General features: G+C 39.8%; 1 protein-coding gene across 5 annotated transcripts in view; it reads left to right on the top strand.

Moving 5' to 3' along the window:
• The first annotated feature begins 814 nt into the window (after positions 1-814).
• Positions 815-22,631, top strand: part of LOC132149737 (axin-1) — a 47,582-nt gene continuing 25,765 nt past the window's right edge. The window contains exons 1-2 of one of the 5 annotated variants that reach the window (XM_059559161.1): positions 815-1,005; positions 6,608-7,579. In XM_059559161.1, the coding sequence (XP_059415144.1) occupies positions 6,702-7,579 (878 nt within the window). In that variant the 5' untranslated portion in view covers positions 815-1,005; positions 6,608-6,701. Of the gene's footprint in view, positions 1,006-4,196; positions 4,666-4,892; positions 5,676-6,607; positions 7,580-22,631 lie in introns of those variants that run through there. The other 4 variants (XM_059559167.1, XM_059559151.1, XM_059559146.1 and 1 more) reach the window with 4 other exon arrangements.

Here is a 22,631-nt window from a genome sequence, read left to right as displayed (position 1 = left end):
CACTCAACAGGTAGCAGAGTGGCAGAAGTCACAACCTCCATCAAAACTCATGAAAGAAGCTCCCAAACACAGCTGTCAACTGATTCCAACAGTTTCCTCCGGGACTGTGACTTTCACTATACGTAGAAGAACAACGATAAAACAATCTGACATTCACCCAAGTGACTCCGACCTCTGGTTACAGTTTCCCAAATGACTTTCTGTGGCAATGATTCCTGCTCGCCTCCGACTGTAACGCCCTTTGTGAAAGTTCCAAAGGCAAGAATAATCTGGCTTTGAGCAATTACTAAATACTCTCCTAATCTGCACGATCTCTCCAAACCGTTTCCAAACACCTCTATTTCATGCTATTTACCTCTTGATTGTTTCCAAGTGGTTGCTCAGAGGTTGTGCACTGAGTTGGTATGCGCTCATGGCCATGTGTTGGCTCGTGGTGGGGGGCCCAGTAATCAAAGCCAGGCCTCAGGAAGGGCAAGGATAGATCTGAGTTTGCAGCTGCTGATGCCATCTGATTTGAGCACTGGCCCAGTATTCACTTGTCCATGCATAGTCTGTTGACTGGAAAACATAGAAATCCTCCACATTATATATATACAAAACAAGTAGATAGAGTAGAAAAATGATAGAAAAGTACAGAGTGTTTGAGGGGGAAGGTTTATATACTGGGTGTGTGTGTGTGTGTGTGTGTGTGTGTGTGTGTGTGTGTGTGTGTAAATAAACCAAAATAGAAAATTAAAGAAGTACATTGTTGGAAATTTCTGTTGAAAAATATTTGATATTACAGTTTTTTTCATACCTGTGTTTCAGATTCTAATGGACACAGTTGATAACCTGGAATGGACCGATTTTTTGTGGACAATCACCTTGGTTTCTCTGAAAAAGAGGAGGATGCCGTTTTTACTGGAACTTGATACAGTCAATGGTACTGAAATGGAATCTTCTGTCAGTGGAGGGAGAGCTGGGGGAAGACAGAAAACACAAGACAGAAACGTCCGATTTCCTCAGGTAATGCATTTTTATTCATAATAACTAACTGACATATGGGAACAAAACTTACTGAGTGCAGATATATAGTTATGAATGGCTATATGTACACATACATACATACATACATATATATATATATATATATATATATATATATAATAGATATTTTGTAATAGTTTTTTTTCAGCAAGGACATGTTAAATTTGTTAAAAGTGACAGTAATGATATTTCTAAAGTTATAAAACTTTATAAATCAAATAGTGGCATTTAAAGAGCTACAAAACTTATTAAAAAAAATTATTCTGAAAAGAATGTATCACAGTTTCCACAAAAATATTAAGCAGCACACTGTTTTAAACATTGTTAATGACAGAGAAATGTTTCGTGAACAGTAAATAAGCATATCAGAATGATTTCTGAAGAATCATATGACATCAAGAATAAATTACATTTATTATTACGGTTCCATATTATGGTTTTAACTGTAAATGCAGACTTAGTGAGCATAAAACATAACTTTATTGAATATTGTACACAACTCAAAAAGCAAATTAAGGTTTCATTTGGCATGGTCATGAAAACTTCTTAGCAAATTTTTGGTGACCTTGGCTAGGCAGACCATGACAAATATTCATTTAATGTTCTTTTGTAAAAAGTTAAGGTGTGTCAAATTCCGAGACGAATGCCTAACTACACCCAGTCTTGATTTCCCACGAGCAATTTGTAATATGTCATTAAAGTCATGGTTCTTCATAACCCACTCTTTCGTTTTTTCAGATGAGCTAATCAAATAAAGTCATAAAAAGGAGGAACAGGACTTCAATTTCCAAAAGCCTTTGATCTTATTGCAATGAACCCATGAGATTACATGCCAGATTATATCCAGGTGTTGAGTCATAACTTCAGAGGTTCAGTGCATACAAAGTAAAATTCGTCTTTAAGGCCTGCTAATTTTTTCAACGGCAGGTGCTTTAAGTCATAAGACATGAATTCCTTCACCGAAGTAACTCATAAATCCAGAATTATCTTCTGCATATCATTCTGCATAGAGGTTTTGACTCTCTGATGTGCAATGTTCAACTGTCTGTGTCCAGTCTGATGACACATTTCCTGCTCTTAGCCTTCAATAGGCTAAAAATGGGACAGGGGTTATTTGTATTTCCAGTAATGTCTGTACGGTTTATAAGACTTTAAAACCATTCTTGAGCAGGATTATAAAGACACATACTTCCTGCTGCATGACTGAAAGAAAAGAACGGTGTTTAAATCTCATGCATTCTTTCTTTTACCACATTGCTTTCATCTTTTGTCAGATGGAGAGATATACAATCGGAAATGTACCTTGATTCTAATCTCTTTTCTCTCTGAGAGAGATGCAGAGGCTTTTTTCGGTCTCAGGTTCCTCATGTTTTATTGTGCTAAGCTCAGGCTGAGGATTTGGTTTAATGTAATATATTTTTCGGTATGTTACATTGAAATTTAAAGAAGAACTTTATGTGCAAATAATATTTGTGCATTGCACACAAAAGGAACCTACCATACAAGGAAGGGATTAACTTACACCTGGCAAACTTCTCAAAAACTTGGTTCGATTACAGCACCTTGATAGCTGGAAGGAATTAAAAACAGATAGCATGTCCAAGCTGTCACGGCAGAGCCATGAAATGTGTGTCAATGACACTGCAGATAGAAAACTGAGATAATTTCCTCAAGGTTATAGTCCACAGTGACTGTGTGCACACTACTGAGTCTAAATCAAACGGACTGACACGTGTGCAGAATGCTTACAAAATGAATAGAGGTGCACTCAGTATGTTTTGTTAGCATTTAGTGTGGTTTTGGTTTGACCTATCGGTTTAGATAAGCCTCTTCGCATTGCTGTTTAGTTCTTTTTTGTTTTGTTCTTTTTCATCTGTGTTTTTTTGTCTTGCACTGTGCACATTCTTGCATTCACTCTTAAGATTTTTTTTGCATGTTGGTGGTTCTGGAGGCGTTTTGCAGTGTGGCAGCTGTGACTGTTGTGATTTTGCACTCTGTGCTTGATGTCCTGCTGTTTATCCTTGGTCTGTATATACTGAAGCCGGAGGTCATTGCTTATGTTTCATCACTATAGCAGGGAATGATTGCTTGTTTGGATATTTTTTTTATGTTTTATAATTAGTGGATTTCACACATGCTGATCACTTAAGACTACGCTGTTGACTCAGGCTTCATTCTAATATTGAGACTTTAAGAAAAAGCCGTAAAAATAGGACTCAATAAACTTATAGATGCCATATTGAATTTTATCTGGATAAAAAGGGGGTGCATTATATACTTGCATTGTAACACTAGCAGTCTTTACAGTGCCATGCCTTGTATAAAGGTCCTAGATCACACATCATTTTTAAAACTCACAAGTAAAAAAAAAAAAAGTTGTTGAATAACAGTCCAATCCAGTGTACTTCTATGCCTCACAGCTTCAATGTAATATTTAAAGGTCTGTTTGCTGTGTAAATATGAAGTATGCATGAGTTTTACCCGTATTTTGAATTACGCATTATGTGTTTTGCTTTAGGATTAAATACAATGTCTGTAAAATTGTCCTGGCCTTTTTAAAATACCACTGTGCCCCAGAAACATTATTGATAAATGCTTATATAATGATTACCCTACACCGACAAAGCAGTTTAGAGTCAGAATGAGTGAATGAATCACTGTTTTGATCTAATAGGTCAAACAGGCTCTAAAAATGGTTTGCGATTCAGTTTTATTCATTAGGACAGTTTACTCATTCACTGAATCGCTTGCAGCGGTTTCTAACATCGCAAGAAATAACGGGATATTTTACAGGAGAAAAATAAAACAGATAGGAAACAAAACTCGAAAATGTCTTCTATCATTTGTCAACAACAAAGCAGTTCTTTATTGCATCGACAACTTGTGAAGAGCTGGGGAAAAGTGATTCATATCCATTTATACCCAAAACACTATTAAAAAAAGAGCATCCAAATATGGCCACACTTTTATTTTCACTGATGAAAGGCTAGAAAACACCCCTGACAGAGCACTACCAGTGCATCTTCCAACAGTTTGTTTTTATATTATTAGAGTATGCTTGTTTGGTTTAGATCATAAAGTGCAAATTAAACAATATTATAAGCAGAACTAGTAGCAGGTGAGCTGTATGACACGCCTGGTCATGTGACGTCAACATGGCGGCGTCCGTGAGGGGGCGACCTGCTCAATGTAAAGTAAAACATCATTTTCCAGAAGACTTTTAGCTCATCTCCTCATGCATATGTCATTTTAATCATTCTCCTCGTTGCGCTGATCGCCTCTAAATGGTCTAAACGTGTTTCTGAGCGAACCTTCACCGCGTAGTGAGTGTCAATGACTTCGCGAAGGCGCTCCTCACACTCCAGGGTTTCCTCGCCTTCATCTTTTTCTTCTTCTCCAGGCGGCAGTCTGATTTCTGTCCATGCGCGGCGCTGCACATCTCTCTCTCTCTCTCACACACACACACTCTCACTCGCACACGGGCTCAGGAGTGTGAGAGACAGCAATGGAGAGGTGGAGAAGCGACTGTTTTCTTTGTTATTTTTAAACTCCGAGCTCCGCATCGATGACACGATTCGCATCCCGCCGCATACAACGCTCTTCCCGATGCGCTCGGAAACGGAAAGTAGGTTCTCACAGGTAACGTTACAGTACGGTACACTTTTCTTTTCCTCCTCCTGGCTTCGGGTGTAATGGGGGTTTGCGGTAGCGGAGAGATGAAATGCACCGTCGCTTTCTCGCCGCTCGCGTCCCAATCCTCTGCGAGGTCGTGTGCGCGTTTGTGAAGCGTGTTATCGGCGTGGTGGAGTGCGAAAATCAGTGTTGCAAAGTTGCACACTAGTCCCTGGGCTGCGGAAGGGCCTGGCTGTGTGTGTGTATGGAGTTTGTTTCTTACTTCCCCCCTCCCCCATCCGCTCCTGCTGCTGCTGCTGAGGCCGAGACATGAATGCGATGAATGTGGGGCTCACTTCAAAGCAGAAAGCGCGAGGGCAGCGAAAGGGGTGTTGTAATGTCGTCAGCGAAGGAAAAACGCATCGAGCGCGAGCCGTTTTTAGATGGCCGCTTTTTTCTTTTTCCCGTGCGTAAGTGGGATGATTTGATATATTGACGTTTGTAGTGGTTAAAGATGGCTGTGACAACGTGTTCTCGCACTAGTTGAGTCGAATCCACAAAACAAGCTCGGTGCAAACATCGGCTAGGGCACTCAAAGATGGTGAAAGTGTTTCTGGCCGTCTATGCTCACTTGTTTGGGAAGGTCTCGCGCCGCACGTACTTCCTCTCCTCGCGCGTCGCGTTCTTTGAAGCGGTTGATGTTCGCTCTATTTATGTTTCTAACTTATCGTGGCGTTTTGTTTTGTAGCTAGTTAGTAGGCTCCTCGGGTTAACCCCCTGTGGTGTTTTGTTTTTAAGTTAACGGCGTCAGTGCGCGTTAAATATTTGTGAATTGGCGTCTTGTGCTGGATTAGCCTGCTAGCTCATCGCCATTGAAGTTCAAGTTATTGACTGGGAGAGCTCAAGGTTTCTTTCTGCCTTAGCTCGCTTATCAAGAACATCAGACGAAGTCTAGTTGGCAGGCGGTCAGTCACAGGTTCTAAGGTCGGAACTTGAAAGTGTTGGGTTTATGGTTGGTGTCGTAAAGCGTGTCACCGGTGAGTTCAAGAGTGTTTGTGCCATGATGGCTGCCATTTTTTTGCTCTCTTTAAGATAGATGCCTGAGGCCACTGGAAGATTGATGGGATTTTAGAGCACTGCAGTGTTTAATTTAAACCTGGATTGTACAGATGGCCCAAAAGGTTTACCGAGCCATTATTGGGATGTATCATTAATTGAAAATGTTTAGTAACGTTACTTATTTAACAGTGTCCTTGTCACACTTTACATTTACTAACAGTAAATTATGCATAGTTGCAAGCATCTAACTTAATAATGAATACATGTTGTTTATTATTATTTGTCTGTTGTAACTGTTCAAATTAAAGGTAACACTTCGTTTTAATTTTTCTTTGTTACACGTTACATTTTCTTACTATTATAATTACAATTAACTATGCATAATTACATGCAAGTAACCCCAAGCCAAGCCCTAACCATATAACTAACCATATAATAAGTACATGCAGTTCATGAATATTACTCCGTTCTTGCATGTATAATTAGCCTTCACTGTAACAAGGACACCTCAAATAAAGTGTAACCAAATAAAATAACCTCCTTGTCCAATTCTTTTATGCAGTGCACAGGTTTTAAATTGGGAAAATGCTTATTTTGCTTCTTGTTACAAGTGGTGGTACAAAAATGATTGTTTTGCTTGATACATCTGCTACAGTATGTCAAAGTGAAATATGATTTAAAATCAGTTTGTTACTGGTTGCACTCTGTTGGCCCTGTTTAAAATGCTATTGTCTTATGGATTTTTTTTTTGTATGAAATGTTAGACACATTAAGGTAGAAGTCTTTGCATCAGTTATTTGGTTCTTGAACATATCGGCAGCACTGTTTTACACATTGTTTTTAAGCTTATTGTGTTGAGTGTTTTTGAATGGTTTTTCCCATGCCTCTTTCTCTCTCTTTTCTCTTATAGGAGGAATTCTTTCGCAGTGGCATTAATAGAAGTCTGGATATAAACTTTCTGCCTTGTGGGCTGTACTGGGACAGGGTGCAGGGACACTGTGAGCATGAGCGTAAAAGAGATGGCCTGTTATCCGCCAGATGTGGGCAGCAGCTTCACTGAGGATGCCCCCAGACCCCCGGTCCCCGGGGAGGAGGGCGATCTGGTGTCCAGCGATGGACGGCAATACAGCCACAGCTTTTACTCGTCTAAGAGTGAGAGCCTCAAGAACGAGACCTCCATAGCTACGCCCAGAAGACCCGACCTGGACCTGGGCTACGAGCCCGAGGGTAGCGCTTCCCCGACGCCCCCCTACCTGAAGTGGGCGGAGTCCTTGCACTCGCTCTTAGACGACCAAGATGGCATCCACTTGTTCAGGACTTTCCTCAAACAGGAGGAGTGCGCCGACATGCTGGACTTCTGGTTCGCCTGCAGCGGCTTCCGCAAGCAGGAGGCCAACGAAGGCAATGAGAAGATGCTGAAGCTCGCCAAAGCCATTTACAAAAAGTACATCTTGGATAACAACGGCATCGTGTCCCGGCAGATCAAACCGGCCACAAAGAGCTTCATCAAGGACTGTGTGATGAAGCTTCACATCGATCCCGCCATGTTCGACCAGGCGCAAACCGAAATTCAGACTATGATGGAAGAAAACACCTACCCTTTGTTTTTAAAGTCCGACATATACTTGGAATACACCAGGACGGGCGGAGAAAGTCCCAAACTGTTCAGCGACCAGAGCTCGGTGTCAGGCAACGGCAAAGCCCTGCCGGGCTACCTGCCAACTCTGAACGAAGACGAGGAATGGCGTTGCGACCAGGAACAGGGGCAGAACCACGAAAGCGACCCCACTCCCAGCAACAGGCTGACCCAGAAGCTGCTCATGGAAACCGTGCCTCAGCGGGTGGCCAACAGTAAGAGATATCAGGACAACCGTGAGTACAGGTAAATCCTGCAGCTTTGAAATGCTTCTCTCTCTCTTCTTCCATCCCCCTTCCCCCCTCCCGGTGCAGAAGAAAAAGATAAAAAGGGAATCGGAGTTAAGCACATCCTTCCACAGGAGATGAGAGGAATGCAGTATAGGCAGAAACCTTTAAGTAGCTGCGACTGAGTTAGCAAGACAGATAGTGGGTCGCAGCGTTGTCTTTGCCTACTGCGAGTTGGTGCAAGTGGGTCCTCTTTGTGTTCTCCATGCAGGTGTCTCTTGAATGGCAGGCTTCGCAGCAGAATAAAGGTTTCTTCACGAGAACCACAACATGGATTCTCTTTAGAATGTGCACAAAGGAGGAAACGGCATGGAATATTTTGTGAGAAAGAAAGAATGCACACGCTCCAACAAAGTTTTGTGGCATAGATTGAGCTGATGCGTTCAGGGACGTTTTGCGTATCTGATCTAATGCACTTTGAAGCCCACAGCTGTGTATAGATTTGGTTTGTATCTGAATGTTTTCAGATCTCTATCTCATGCCACCCATGGTTTGCGCGCCGAGCGAGCGCACTGGAATGTATGCTTCAGGTATTGTGTTTTGTAATGAATTTTTTGTGCTCTGACATTCCCGAGGCATTCCTCGCCACCGGTTGTGATGGCCTGTTGTGCTCTTTTAGCACACGTGTCCTTTCTCATTCGTATTGTGCATCGCACCGACATCATTTCATTTGGTGAGACATGGCTTTTAAGCCATGCTGTGAAAATTACAGCAAATCACTTGATGCATCAGAGCCTCGAGTCCCTGCATATGAGCAAAATGGGATTTAGAGATGTGACTGCTAAATACTTTAATCCTTGTCCTGCTGGAATAGAAAGTGGTGCATGTGGGCCTTTGAACAGACTCTGCTGAAGATTACAAAGCTTTTCATCCTAGATTTAAAAGCAAATATCGACAGGTGCTTTCACAATGACATATCAAAAGCAATAAGCCACTCCAGGTATGAGGCGTTCATAAGCTATTACTGTAGTAAGGTCACGTTTTACTTTAGCACCGTTATATTCAAGCGACAGCAGCTTTTTGTGCATTAAAGCTGCAAGCTTTATTTGTCTCACATGTATACATTACGTGGTGTGTATAATCGAATATTTGTAGGGTTAAATGCATGTTACCACATTAGAGCTTAGATTCTCTGCCCGAGCCCGGGCTCGACCGGGCCGATATTTTCCGCCACCATCCTCGGGCCGGGTCGGGCCCTTGATAAAGCACGTCACGTGTCATGCGCAGTGTCTCGTCCACTCGCAGTCCCGCATGCGTGACGCATCACACCTGCTGTGCGTGCTGTACTATTCAGTAGAATAAGTGCAACATGGAAAAAAGCAAAGAAAAAAATTAAAACAGGAGAATTAACTTTGAGCAAGTTTGGAGGAAAATCGGAGGTATGGAAACATTTTAAACTAGTCGTGGGGAGTGACCATATGTGTTGGCTTTGTCTCGTGGATTAAATGCGGCACGCATATATATATATATATATATATATATATATATATATATATATATATATATATATATATATATATATATATATATATATATATATATATATATATATATATATATATATATATAACTGCGCAGCTCCCCCGTAGCCTAAATGATCTAGCACAGCAGCACCTGCGGTAAAAAAAAAAGCAAAAAATCGGGCGCCGCCCCTGGTTATAACGCCCCACATATTAAAAATGGTCGGGTTTAAATCGGGCTCGGGCTCATAATTACAGTGAACGTGTCGGGCCGGGCCGGGCTCGGACACAACGTGCTCGGGTAGGGTCGGGCTTGATTTGTTGGGCCCGATCTAAGCTCTATACCACATCTGTTAAATGTTCTGTCTTTGTTAGTCTAATAGTCTTCTTCTAAATCATTTAATCACCCTCGTATCATTACTTTCTTCTGGGGAACTCAAAAGAAGATATTTTGAGTTGAACAAAAATCTTTTGTGATCTGTAGAAGTAAGTGACGCAGGTTTTGAAATGACGTCAGGGTGAGTAAATAATGACTGAACCATACCTTCGAAAAACTGGATTGGTGTGATTTTTAGTCTGAGTTAACTTTTAATGTGTTTAAATTTGTGGCCCTCAAACTTTTTGCCTTCAGGACCCTCATCATTCACAACAATATTCAAAGGTCCTGTGATTTGATTTTTTTTTTTTTTTTCAGTTATTTGTAATTTACTAAGAATTACTTGGAAAAAAAAATATTTTTCTACATTAATACCAGCTAAAAATATTTTAGAGCTTGGCATATCTATCAAAATGCACATACATTTCCTAAAAAAGAAGATCCATGAAGATTTTTGTTAACATACATTACTTTTCAATGTTCAGAAATCACCTTTTTTTTTTTTAGGACCATTTGGTTCCTCATTTGAAGAAAAATTTCGAAATGAATTAAATAAGAAATATTGATTTTGAGATGTTTTGGTTAATGGTTGTTTTTCCTATTTTAAATTGTAAGTCATCTGCAGTCCCTCTAAGATATTTGTTGAGGCCACCAGAAACACTGGCGCAAGTGTATTTACTTTGAACTTTTATAAAAGTCAAATTAGGGCTGGGCGATATACAAAAAAAAATTATATCTCGATATTGTCAAAATGCTTTGCATTTAAATAATAAAAAATAAAACATGATTTTCTTTTGCCCATTAAAAAAAAAACCATTTAGATTAAACAGCTAATTTAAGCAGTTAAAAAATCTATACCAAGAGATCACTTACTGCTTTTTATTAATGAATACATGTAGGCCTATATGTAACTGAAGCAGTGCAAATTAAGTAACAGTTACAGAAAGTGCATTCTGTCAACTTTTTAGTGCATGCAATTCACAATTTAAACTATGCAACTGGGATAAGTATTTTATTTTAATTTTTTAACAAGTTTTTAAGCTAAGAACACAAGTCTGTCAACTGTCTGTGGTTTTAAGAGAAGCTCTGTGGCATGAAACTGTTCCTACTGACACTAAAAACCCTCTTAGATGGGGAGCTAGTTGCTGAAGCACATAGCTATTTCTTATATATAAATATATATATAAATGAATACCAAAGACTTTTGCATTCTCTCTGTCTATATTATGGAAACTGGTAAACATATCAGTGAAATTCCCCAATAGTAATTCCAAATGGCCATAGCCTATGTTTCTCTATTCAAACATCAGCGGTCGAGTAAGTGCATTCATTTTGCGATCACAAATGCAAACAATACAGTTGAGATCTCACGACAGAACACAGACCGGCTGAACGACGCTTTAATTAGATCGCTCAATTCCAGTTTGTTAGTGTTTTCAGATTATCGTCAGCGGCTCTTCCGCAATGAGGAGTGAGCACGTGCGCATGGTTGCCAGATTGTTTAAAATAAGCAAACACCGGAAAGAAAATGTATCCTTGTAACAGTGGAGCTCTGATTCGGAGATTTAAACTCTTGTTATCTGGCAACCGCTATCATTACAGCTCTCGTAGTAGAGGGGCGTAGAGCAGTCAGCAGTTACAGGTTCCTTTTTTGGACATTCGGCGCGTTCTTTTGGGAAAGTATGCTTGAATTTGAAATATTCGATATTCCCGATATATTCAAATTGTACATCGTCGTCAAAATTATTCCGATAGTATCGCTAATATTCTATATATCGCCCAGCCCTAAGTCAAATGGCAATATCACTAGTTTGTCAATAATCACGAATCAGAATAAACAATTAGTCCATTGACCATTCACAACCTGTGGTGTATATCAATTTCAAAGGGCATTTTAACAGCAGCTTTGAATGCAGATCGTCCAATCAGAATCTGAAGTATCATTTTCTTAACGTGAACTTCTGTATTAGTGCATGTTTTTCCTCTCTCGGTGCTAAAGCTTAAATTCGAAGTGGGCATGGAGGAGCGGGAGGAGAATTTACACAGCCTGATTTAGCCTCTGTAAAATGCTCAAGCATACATTGTGCTCTGATGTGCTCAACTGCACTGTGCTCACTGCTGGCACTCCTCCCGCAAAGAGATTGAAAATTGCAGAAATCTACCCCTAGAAGTTGACCCAGTTTTCTCTCAACTGTCTGAGACAAACCTTGACATCTGTTGATGGTGCAGTAACCCTGTTCTGTCCAAAACCTTGGCGCTTTAGATGTTCAGGTGAGGTATAAAGATGAGAAACATCCCCAGGAGGGTTCTGAAAGGAAATGCGCCTCTCTTTGAGATTGTTTTGCTGCATCTTCTTCCTCTCCTCCTTTTGACTCGCGTCTTCTCCCGACAGTTTGTTTAGCGTGCGGAGGGCTTTGCGTAGCATTTTAATTTTTGAACGTTGTTAAAAGGTACCTCTTTTAACAAGCTTTAACCTGACAAAGGGGAGATTCGATGACAGATTGATATTGTTAAACCGCAGAAACACCCTAAACTCTCCACCCAGCTCAATGTATGTTCCATTGCCTCTGGACCTGATGTGTTTTTAATTAGCGGGAGCAATGCCATTGTGAGGCATTTGTGTTCAAATTATTTTTTCATTAGGCCTACATGAAGTCTTTGGCTGGAATTACAGAAAGACATCACGTTTATTTTTTAAATAGCCTTACAGGTAAATGCTTTGGGGTCTCATGCATGTAAATTTTGCAGGAGTCATATGTCTTTGATTTGCTTGCAGAAAAAAAGGTAGTGAGGGAATTCAGAAGTTTCTCCGTGTGGAAATGTACTGACAGTTAGTTTGGTAATAAAGCCACACTGACTGCCTATGTGTATTCTTAAGTCTAGAAATAAATCCTAGGCTTTACCAAGAGTGGTGGTCAAAATATAAATCTAATAATCTAATAAAAAAATAAAAAAAACCTTACCTATGCGTTCTATACTAGACTAACTAACTTGGTCATGGCACTTGTATACTGTTGTTGTTCTCTTGTTGACCTGACTGCTTCTATTGTTCTCATTTGTAAGTCGCTTTGGATAAAAGCGTCTGCTAAATGATTAAATGTAAATGTAAATGTAATGCTAGAAGAGGAATTTATTCCAGCAGGAATACGTATGAAAATGTTTTTTACCCCTGTAAAACAGCATTGCATATTGGACTATATAAATTAAAGATAATTCTTTTATTAAAGTTATAAAATCTTTTTAATCAAGAGCAGTGAGTGATTTCTTTGTTGTTGCTGTTTCTGTTAATATAAAGACTGTCACTTTAAGAGAATACACTGATACAGTGGCCTGCGTTCAGCCGGCTATGTCTGCTGTAGGATACTTACCAAGACGGGCATTTTGAGATTTTTTTGTCTGAATTTGTCCATTTAAACACAATACTTCAGAGAGATCTTACATTTGCGTGCGTTCTGAAGCGTGGGTTTTCGTGCTTCGGGTGAGCGCATTCACAATTCTCGTGTCTTTGCCTCATAAATGTTTAAGCTGACAAAGCTTAAATGAGTTTAGTTTAAATACATATTAACGTGTGCTGTTCAGGTCTCATCTGTGCGCGCGTGCGCTTTCAGCACCTGGGTGATGACAGAATAAATGACTGCTCATATTCATTCACATTAGTCAAGAGTGAATGGTTTGTCCAGGGTTTTTTTTTTTTCATCGGTTGTAATGTCTGGGAATCCAGAATGTGCATCCATCAACAGAAACGTATTAAGTGCTACATATATTACAACCAATAGAAAACATATATTAACCATATTACAGATGCTTTGGATTTAAGTTGAACCGCGGTCCCAGCGTGTGCCGAACCGTGCGTGGTGAACCGAATGGTACGGTTTTTTTTTTTCAGCGAACCGTGCCACCCCTAATATATATATATATATATTACAATTTTCTGTGCAAATTTTGGAGATATTAACCTGAAATATATATTGGCCTTTTAGTTAGTATTTAATTGTAGGCTACTTGATAATTTATGTAGATTATCTTTTAACAAAAACCGTTAAACTCTAATACTCATAAGGAAATCCAATGCTCAGATCTAAATTTTTTATACTATATGATGTTAAATCACCTGGAGTTTTTCAAACTAATGTAGATTTGTAATGTCATCTATCTTTTGCTTACAGTCTTACTCTAATTCGATAGTTTGGGGTCAGTAAGATGTTTTTTTTCAAGTATCTTATGCTCACCAAGGCTTGCATTTTTTTTTATAATACAGTAAAAATAATATTTTCAAATTATTACAACTGTTTTCTGTTAATATATTGTAACATAATTTATTACTGTAATGGCAAAGCTTTATTTTAAGAATGAATTAGAAATAAGTAATCTGCATCATTAGGCCTACTGCAGTCTTAGTTGTCATGATCTTTCAAAAATCATTTTAATATGCCCATATAGTGCTCAAGAAAAGTTCTTATAATGTTTAAAACACTGTAACATTCTGGCAGAAACTGGAATTTTCAGGATTCCGTGATTAATAGAAAGGTCGAAAGAACAGCATTTATTTGAAATACAAGTCTTGCCTGTCACTTTTGATCAATTTAACACATCCTCGCTGAATAAAAGTATTAATTTCTTAGATTTTTTTTTTTGTCAACTCAAATCTTTTGAACTGCATAAGAAAATGTTTACTGACTTGTTCATGTTGTTTAAAAATGTAGAATTGGTGCACTCCTATTGGTAAATCTAATTGTCTAAATTACAATGATTAATAGGGCCACCATAGCTAAAGTTCTTGTTAATTTATGTGTTGAGGATGATTTTACTCTGTCTAGTTCTGGTATCAAGATGAAATGGTAAAGTGGAAGGCTAAAATCTTTCCACACTGTTGATGTTTTTATGCGAGCATGAAGTATGGATTTCTTTGTATGTTGAGAGAGAAATAGCAACTTATTAAATGTTAAGACCGTATTAAATAATAAGGCATGATATAATAGTCGTTCAGTAGCCAGTCAGTGTTTTTCTCTTTGAGGTAGAGTGTAATGTGAATCTCTTTTCCCTGTGCTCTGGAGCGCAGAGCTGCCTTTGAGGGTTTAATTAATCTGTAGGAGTCTGGAGTCAGCTGTGATCACATGTAAAATTGGATGACAGAGAGCTCATAATTATTCTGAATGTGGGGAGGTGCACAAATCTTGGGCACACCAATGTTACCTGCATCTAGGTAATGGCTACTTTCAAATGTGCATCGTGCTTTTGTCCCAGTGGAGTTGCTTTGGATGCAAGGATTTTTAAGTGGTAATGGGCTGCCAGTTAAATCCTAACGTGCCTGTGCTTTTTATTTCTTACTCTAGCGAGGGCTTGCTTTTCTTTGTTTGTTTTTCACAGGAGATGTCACAGTAATTAATGTGTTAGCTCAGTTGGATGTTGGCATGTGTATGTTATTGGGGGGAAGTGCAGCAGATCGATTCGTTTTGAATCGCAGTAATGATTCAGAGATTCCAGTTGCCCCCTGCCTGTTTTGGAGCCTTTGTTTTGTGAAGAATCAAATGGAATGGTGAATGCTGGGCCTGTGGAGAGAGCTGCTGAAGGCTCAGGATCGTCTCTGAAGGTTTCTGGGTATTCTCTTATATGGTGAATATTGACATGGCTGCTGCTTGTATCATTAGAAGACCGTGGATGGGTTGAGAGCGAGGAATAATCACTGGAGACTGCAGAGAGCCTGGGTCTCTCTCTCTCACGCTATCTCTCTTTTCTCCCCCCTCCTCTATCATATTCTCTATTTTTCTTGTTCTATCTGCCGCTGTCTGTTTCTTTCTGTCCCTCTGCTTAGGCTGGTCATAAAGAGATGTTTCTGTCTCGGTTTGTGAGAGGTTCAAGCAGAGCCTAGCTGTTCCCAAGTGGCACACAATAAACAAGCTTTGTATAAACAGAGAGAAAATACCATATTTCAAAACACTTCCTGCTCCTTTTTGTAGTCGCTCAAAAATTACATGCGTGCAGTAATGAATTTCAATTTGTGTCATACCTGTTCTTCCAGGAAGGAATCCGCATCGCAAGGTTGACAGATTGTTTTTTTTTTTTTTTGTTGCTCTTGTTTTCATCATCTGTGTGTCATGCTCATATTAGCCATCCTGGATTCTGTTACATGCCTCAGTTGGCATGATGTGTGTTAGCTGGGTAAATTCAGTCTGAGGGAAGCAGCGAATGCTTACATTTATATTAAAATAGTGTAGGGGACGTAGAAATTCGTATTCTTAATGTCATTTTCAGTACCACAGAAAAAGTACTGTGCTTTTGAACACTTCAATGAAAAAGCCAAAAGTTTTTTTTAATTCATTATATTAGCTGCCATAAGAAATGTTTTTTTTTTTTTTTTTCAATTTCAAGTGCACCTTCTTTTAGGGTTGTAATGGTTCACTCGTTTTCTCGATGCATCGATTAGAGTTGGGCGATGTATGTCTAACAAATTGGCCATTGTACTAAGGCTGAACAATTAATCAAAGTAATCGAAACCGAAATTTAGAACCTCTAACCGACGTTATTTTCCCATGTCGGTTATTTCGGTTATTTCCTGTTAATACTTCCCCCTTAAAAGCGTGTTGTGACGAGTGGGGCGGGGCCGAGAGACGTGGGAATAGGAGCGAGGCTGGTGGAGTGATTGGACATGAGTGACACCTGTTCGACCCACCAGTCTCGAGTCCCACGAAGGAGATGGAAGGATATAAAACTGGAGCGACCACAGTGAAGGACGAGAGAGGACCAGGCCTGGACTTTATTTTGTGTTTGCTTTTTATTTGTGCGCAACAGTCGTCCGCGAGGGGCTGTTGCGCTATTTTGTTTATTTTGAGTATTAAAGTTTCAGTTGATCGTCCGCCGTTTCCCGCCTCCTTTTTTTATCGTTTTTATCGTTACACGTGTGTAGCCACATGATTCTGCCAGTCAGTGGCATAAAAGCAAAACATGGAGGTGAACGCCGGTTCAACACATAGTCATGGCGCGCGAGCGGTGAGCCTTGAGTCTTCACTAAACTTTCAGTTGTATTTGTTTTATGGTTTGGACGTTCAAGCGATTAGACGATCGGATGTGTAGTATTATATCGACCTACCATGTTCGCGCAGCTGCATTGTGGCACGAAAACTCATAGCTGTGAAGATCACGCGCGCAGGAACGCAGTTGTCAGCACTGTCCTGTGATTTATCACTAAAGTATCTTAGAATCTCCAAACTTATTATAGCATATTTTTCTACTTTTGAAGGAACTAGGCTATTTACAACCCCCAGCTTCACAATAATATGGAGACGGTATGACTAATTCACACACGCATTCACTCTGGTACTGTTTACCTTTAATCTTTATCTCTTACACAGAGCAATATGTAAGAAATGTTACGAACATAGATAAAATAACTGCTGATAGTGAGCTATGATCGTTCTTTCAATAGGAAAAAATATCCCACCTTTAATAGACGATCTCAGGACAGTTGACAGAACGCTGCTGCGAGTCGACACGAAAGTGTATCATTTTCACGTGTTATTAAGCCTTGCCACTTGCAAATGTAACCATTCAAAAGACTTTAAAGCAGTCAAACACAAGACACGCAAAAGCTTAACTGAGTAGCTGGTTACTCGCGCGCTGTGCTCTCTGCGCACGTGGAGAGAGAGCCGCATCTCACACACAGGAACACTGAACCGACCTCTCGTTTGCAAAGTTTTCCTTAAAGTTCCTCCTGCACCTCAACGAACAAAAACAAATGGCAGTTTAAACAAACAGAAAAGGATGTGTAAGAGCCCACTTCAGCACCTCTGTGTTCTGGTGTTCAGGGCTCACGCAGAGAGAGGAGTCTCAAAACTAAGGGTGTGCACGGAGAGTCGAACATTCGAATATTCGTTCTGCTCTAATTATTCGATAAATAAAAATATTCGAATTTCCCCCCCCAAAAAAAGTTCACAATAAAACCTAATTTGGTCACTTTCTGTGATTCTCCACGGCATATTTGAAGGTGTATGCAAACAAAAAATAATTAATGAATGTTTAAGGGGCCATTCACATATTGCGCCTAATAACGCGTGGAAAAGGCTATGCGCGCCGCTTTCTCCTTCTTTCCAAAGCCTTTGGGCAGAAGCGCTCCTGAGGCGACGCGTTCTCTCCATGAAGACGCGGAAATTTCAGCAAAGGATAAATAGATTTGCAGCACAGCTCTGCTACTAAATTTATTTCAAAATGGCAATCCATATACAGCTATGATCAGCTGTTCCTTCATCTTGGCTGAGCTTTCAACGTTGAAGTGAAGTGAAGTGACATTCAGCCAAGTATGGTGACCCATACTCAGAATTTGTGCTCTGCATTTAACCCATCCGAAATGCACACACACAGAGCAGTGAACACACACACACACACTGTGAGCACACACCCGGAGCAGTGGGCAGCCATTTATGCTGCGGCGCCCGGGGAGCAGTTGGGGGTTCGATGCCTTGCTCAAGGGCACCTAAGTCGTGGTATTGAAGGTGGAGAGAGAACTGTACATGTACTCCCCCCACCCACAATTCCTGCCGGCCCGGGACTCGAACTCACAACCTTTCGATTGGGAGTCCGACCCTCTAACCATTAGGCCACGACTTCCCCTTTGTTACAGGAAAGGATGAAGCTGAATGTTTAGTTCTTGTCACATGACATGCAGTGCGTTTGTGGCATTCTGAAAGTTGAGATGTTTTTAACTCGATGCTGTGCGGACGCGCCTGGAAAAAACGGGACCGCGTCGCACCGCGTGCGCAACGCGACCGTGTCGCTTCCATTATGAGCGCGCATACCGCATGCCTACATTGGAAATAACGAACTTGAGCATGCAAAAGACGCGATATGTGAACGCCCCTAAAAGAACTGCGGTCTTCTACAGCACTTCAAATATGCCGTGGAGAATCACAGAAAGTGATCCAAGAACATTGTTGTGGCATCTCTCAAACAACGAATAAACACTGCTAACTTGGAGAATGCAGTGAAAACTCCTCCTCTCGCGTCTGCCCTAGACCCTCGGCACAAACATCTCAGTGAAAACATGAGAGAAGTAAGAAGAAAAAAAAACTTTTTTGAACATTATCAGAACATTTTCCTTGATGCGAGTGGTGCGGATGCAGCCGCCGAAGAGGATGCAATGCCCACTCGTCGGAAAAGGCTGAGCCAGTTCTCCAGTGATGATTACAGAGAGTCCAGCCGAGACGAGTGGGAACAGTTCTTACTGGAGCCATGTATTCCACCAGATGAAGATCCCATTCAGTGGTGAAACGAAAACACGAAGCGCTTCACAAAACGTATTCGCTTAGCACACAGTTATTTGTGAGTCCCGCCAACGTCTGTGTCGTCAGAGCGCGTTTTCTCCGCGGCCGGCCTTATTGTTAACAGACTAAGGAGCCGACTTTCTCCCAATCATGTTTACATGCCCGTATTTCTTAACAAGAACATTTGAAACAATAGAAAAAAAGCAAAAAAGATTTGCTGACAGTTTAAAAGTTAAGTGTAAGCTACATTCTGTACAATAGCCTATTTGCTGCAGGCTGCTTTACGTTTTTTCTTTGTTCACTTTTATTTTTATTTTTTGCTTTTAATCTGTACTTTTGTTTGCACGCATTATTAAAGGTTTTCAGCTACAAAACACAATGTGTAATGTTTAAGCTTGTTCAAAATGACGGAAACAAATGTTGCTGAAAAATAACGTCTGACTCATTAAACTTAATTTAAATAAACGAATATTCGAATATTCGTTTTTTGTGAGCTCAAATATTCGAATGTGATATTTGTGGAAAACGCCCATCCCTACTCAAAACACTTGAATACCGAATTTGTCTGTTTTTGCTCTTGTACCGACAAATACATAAAAAAATATGTGAAAATAACGTCTTGGATAGTATGTTCGAAAAAACTGTTGTTATGTCTTAAGTTAAAGTAAACAGCTGAGAAAAAAAATCATGTGTGTATTATATTGAATGCATTCATTGTCTCTTAAAGTCACCGCGCCTAATAGGGCTTGGGCGCCGCGTTGCATTCTGGGACGTGGCGGGCATGTTGATGAACAAATAAACAGAACGAACATACAAATTAAACACTTTCAAACAGGGCCCACTGGTACAACCTGAACCGGGGCCCCGCAAACCCCAACTACGGCCCTGTTTACAGTACAAACCTTGTAAGTGAACTATGAGGGCAAAAAAACAAAACCGAAACAAAATAATCATTCATTAATCGTAATCGAGGTAAAATGTTTAATTAATCAAGGTTTTGACTTTAGGCCATAATCGTCCAGCCCTACATCGTACAGTGTCTACAGTGAAACATTGTGATGAACGATGACATTAGGGGTTAGAGGTGTGCCCGAAGCATGAAACAAATAACATGTTCGACAGAACCACTAAAAGGTTAGCCGCTTGCTAGCGGTAGCCTGTTGCATTACACTACATGAAAGTTAACTTACTACATACAGTAAGGAGAAATGTCTGATAGGGCGATGGTGAATGATTTGCAGATCATGAGCACCAATGACAAAAATCTGATCTTGTCAGATGGTGTAGGGTTGGGTATCGATTGGGTTTTTTACGATACCAGTGCCATTTCGGTTCTTTTAAAAGAATTAATAAACTGGTGTTTTCTGTGTCGCTGCAAAGATAAAGTTGACGATGCGGACTCGCCATGAACACCAGAGAGAAATGCACATTTGATATGGATTACATAATCGGAGAGTAGCCTATTTATTTTGGTTTGAATATTTTCGTTTAAAAGTAGACCTTTCCTTGCTTTCTGTAATATATAGGCTAGCCTATATTTCTCAAATCTGTGAGGCACAAGCTGAGTTTAGGCGCCCTCCAGTTCACATACAATGCAAGTGATCAGGTCGGTGCTTAATTATTTTCTGCTATACATGTGCTTCTTATCAATCAATTGCCCGTGTTTAATAAAACATTTATCAAAATTGATACAATTTTTTCAAAACAAATATTTCAAATAGTTTTCTATAAAACAAAACTTAATGAAGTCGTCAAAATCATGTTTTACCAAAAACAGTGCCATTGCTCCCCAGTCTTTTCTCTTGCCACCTCCATCTCTACCTGCAGACTGAGCGTCATCTTCGTGCCAGTTATTCAGCCAGTAAAGTGTAGGCCTATGTATTTCAAAATTGTGTCTAGTACTATCCACATTACAAAGGTTTAATTGGCATCTTTATTTCAAATGACCCGACCGTGAACCGAATATCATAAAAAATATTTTTGGATGACTCGTAACAGAGGGTGACCGCAGGCACCCGCTCATTTTGGATCAACCCTCATCCAGAGCAGAGCATCACTGCTCTGGATGAACGCACATTCACTCTCTGACAGCAGAGCGCGCTGAACAGCAGTAATGTAGTCGTTAAAGTGAAAATCCCATAAGCAAAGCAGCTGCACTACTTTCTGTTTCTGAAACATGTTTAAATGATTTAAACAGCCATTCAGATTTGTGTGTTCACCATAATGTTCCTCACATCGCCAAATATGTAAATATTTAGACTTAATAGGCTATTTTTTATTTTTACATTTTAATCTGGTCTACAACATGCCCTAGATATTGTTTGACAGTGTTCTGATTCTTTGTTTGGTCACGCTTTACAATAAGGCTTCATTAGTTATCATTAGTTAATTTATTAGCTAACATAAACTGCCAATGAAAAAATCTTCTTAACAGTCATTAATCATAGGTAATTTCTATATTTAATAATGCATTGTTAAAATCAAAAGTTGCGACTGTTATTTAATGAGCTTACATGAACAGATTTTTTAACAAAGATCAATAACCTCTGTAGCAAATGTAGCTATTGCTCATTGTGAATGTTGATGCATTATCTAAGGTTAACTAATGAGATCTTATTAAAAAGTGATTCCTATTGGTCATTGTAAATCTTTTTTGCAATTTAATCGGTGTAAAATCTTTTATCTGTTTTGTGTATTGCTTTATCGTATTAAAATGATCACTTATTTTTGTTATTAGAAAAAAGTTAAACCTGTACTGTATTATGAAAATACTTTTTTGCAACTAAATTTCGATATCGTGATACTGTATAGCGTGATAAAAGCTTTAGCAATTAATTGCAACATGAAAATTTGATAGTGGCATATCTGTAACCATGAGCAACTGTGTTTACAAGGATACTTACAGATATGCATTTTGACATAATTTTGCGTGTATGTGTCATTAATAGATGTGGAAGTAATCTGAATTCAGAGTTCACGTGCATCTGCATGGCTCTCACTGTGTTTGCACTGGACGTGAGCAGCAGGAGAAGACAAAATACTGGGTCATCCGTGTCATTCCGGTCCCTGGCTCAAATTTTTTGATTTGCTAAGATGTTTTCTGAAGAAAGATGTATAGTGATGAAAGCCAAAATATTTAATGTCCTGGATAAATATTTACAGAGTAAACCTCTATTTTGTAGAGGGGGGTCAAAAGTTAGTAAAATCTGAGGAAATAAATCGTTTTAGCAATCTGTTGCATTGTTCCAATGGTGACCATTCAAAAATGAGGAAAGCGCACTTTTCAAGTTTTTTTTTTTTTACATTTTATTTATTTTGTTTTTTAACTAATAGACTTACCAAACTCTGTGTAAAAGTAACGATGCTGACATCTTTCTGGAGTCATTTTTAACCCCCTGTAATTTGGCTCAGAATCTCAGATGAAAACAGGGATTCAAGTGTTCCCTCGCTAAGATGGATTTCCATCAGTTCATGAAGTAAGATGCTTGCTTCATTTCTGAAAGATTCAGCAGTTCATATTAATCAATTGAATGAATGATTCCGAGATAAAATCAGTGACTTGCCGTCTGCTGGTGTATTTGGTTTCATTTATTAGCTTAAAATTTCAGTTATTTAAATCATCTTTGTATTTCTATAGTCCTTGTTTTCAGTGGAATGCTAGCTCGGAGAACAGGCATTATCCATCCATCTTCTACCGCTTATCCGGGGCCGGGTCGCGGGGGCAGCAGTCTAAGCAGAGAACCCCAGACTTCCCTCTCCCTAGACACTTCCTCCAGCTCTTCTGGGGGGACACCGAGGCGTTCCCAGGCCAGCCGGGAGACATAGTCTCTCCAGCGTGTCCTAGGTCTCCCCCGGGGTCTCCTCCCAGTGGGATGTGCCCGGAACACCTTCCCGGGAAGGCGTCCAGGAGGCATCCGGAAC

Source organism: Carassius carassius, chromosome 1 (assembly GCF_963082965.1).
Source record: "Carassius carassius chromosome 1, fCarCar2.1, whole genome shotgun sequence".
In the NCBI taxonomy this organism is placed as follows: Eukaryota; Metazoa; Chordata; class Actinopteri; order Cypriniformes; family Cyprinidae; genus Carassius; species Carassius carassius.
The sequence above is the reverse complement of the archived record's forward strand: the minus strand, read 5'-3'. Positions and strand labels throughout refer to the sequence as shown.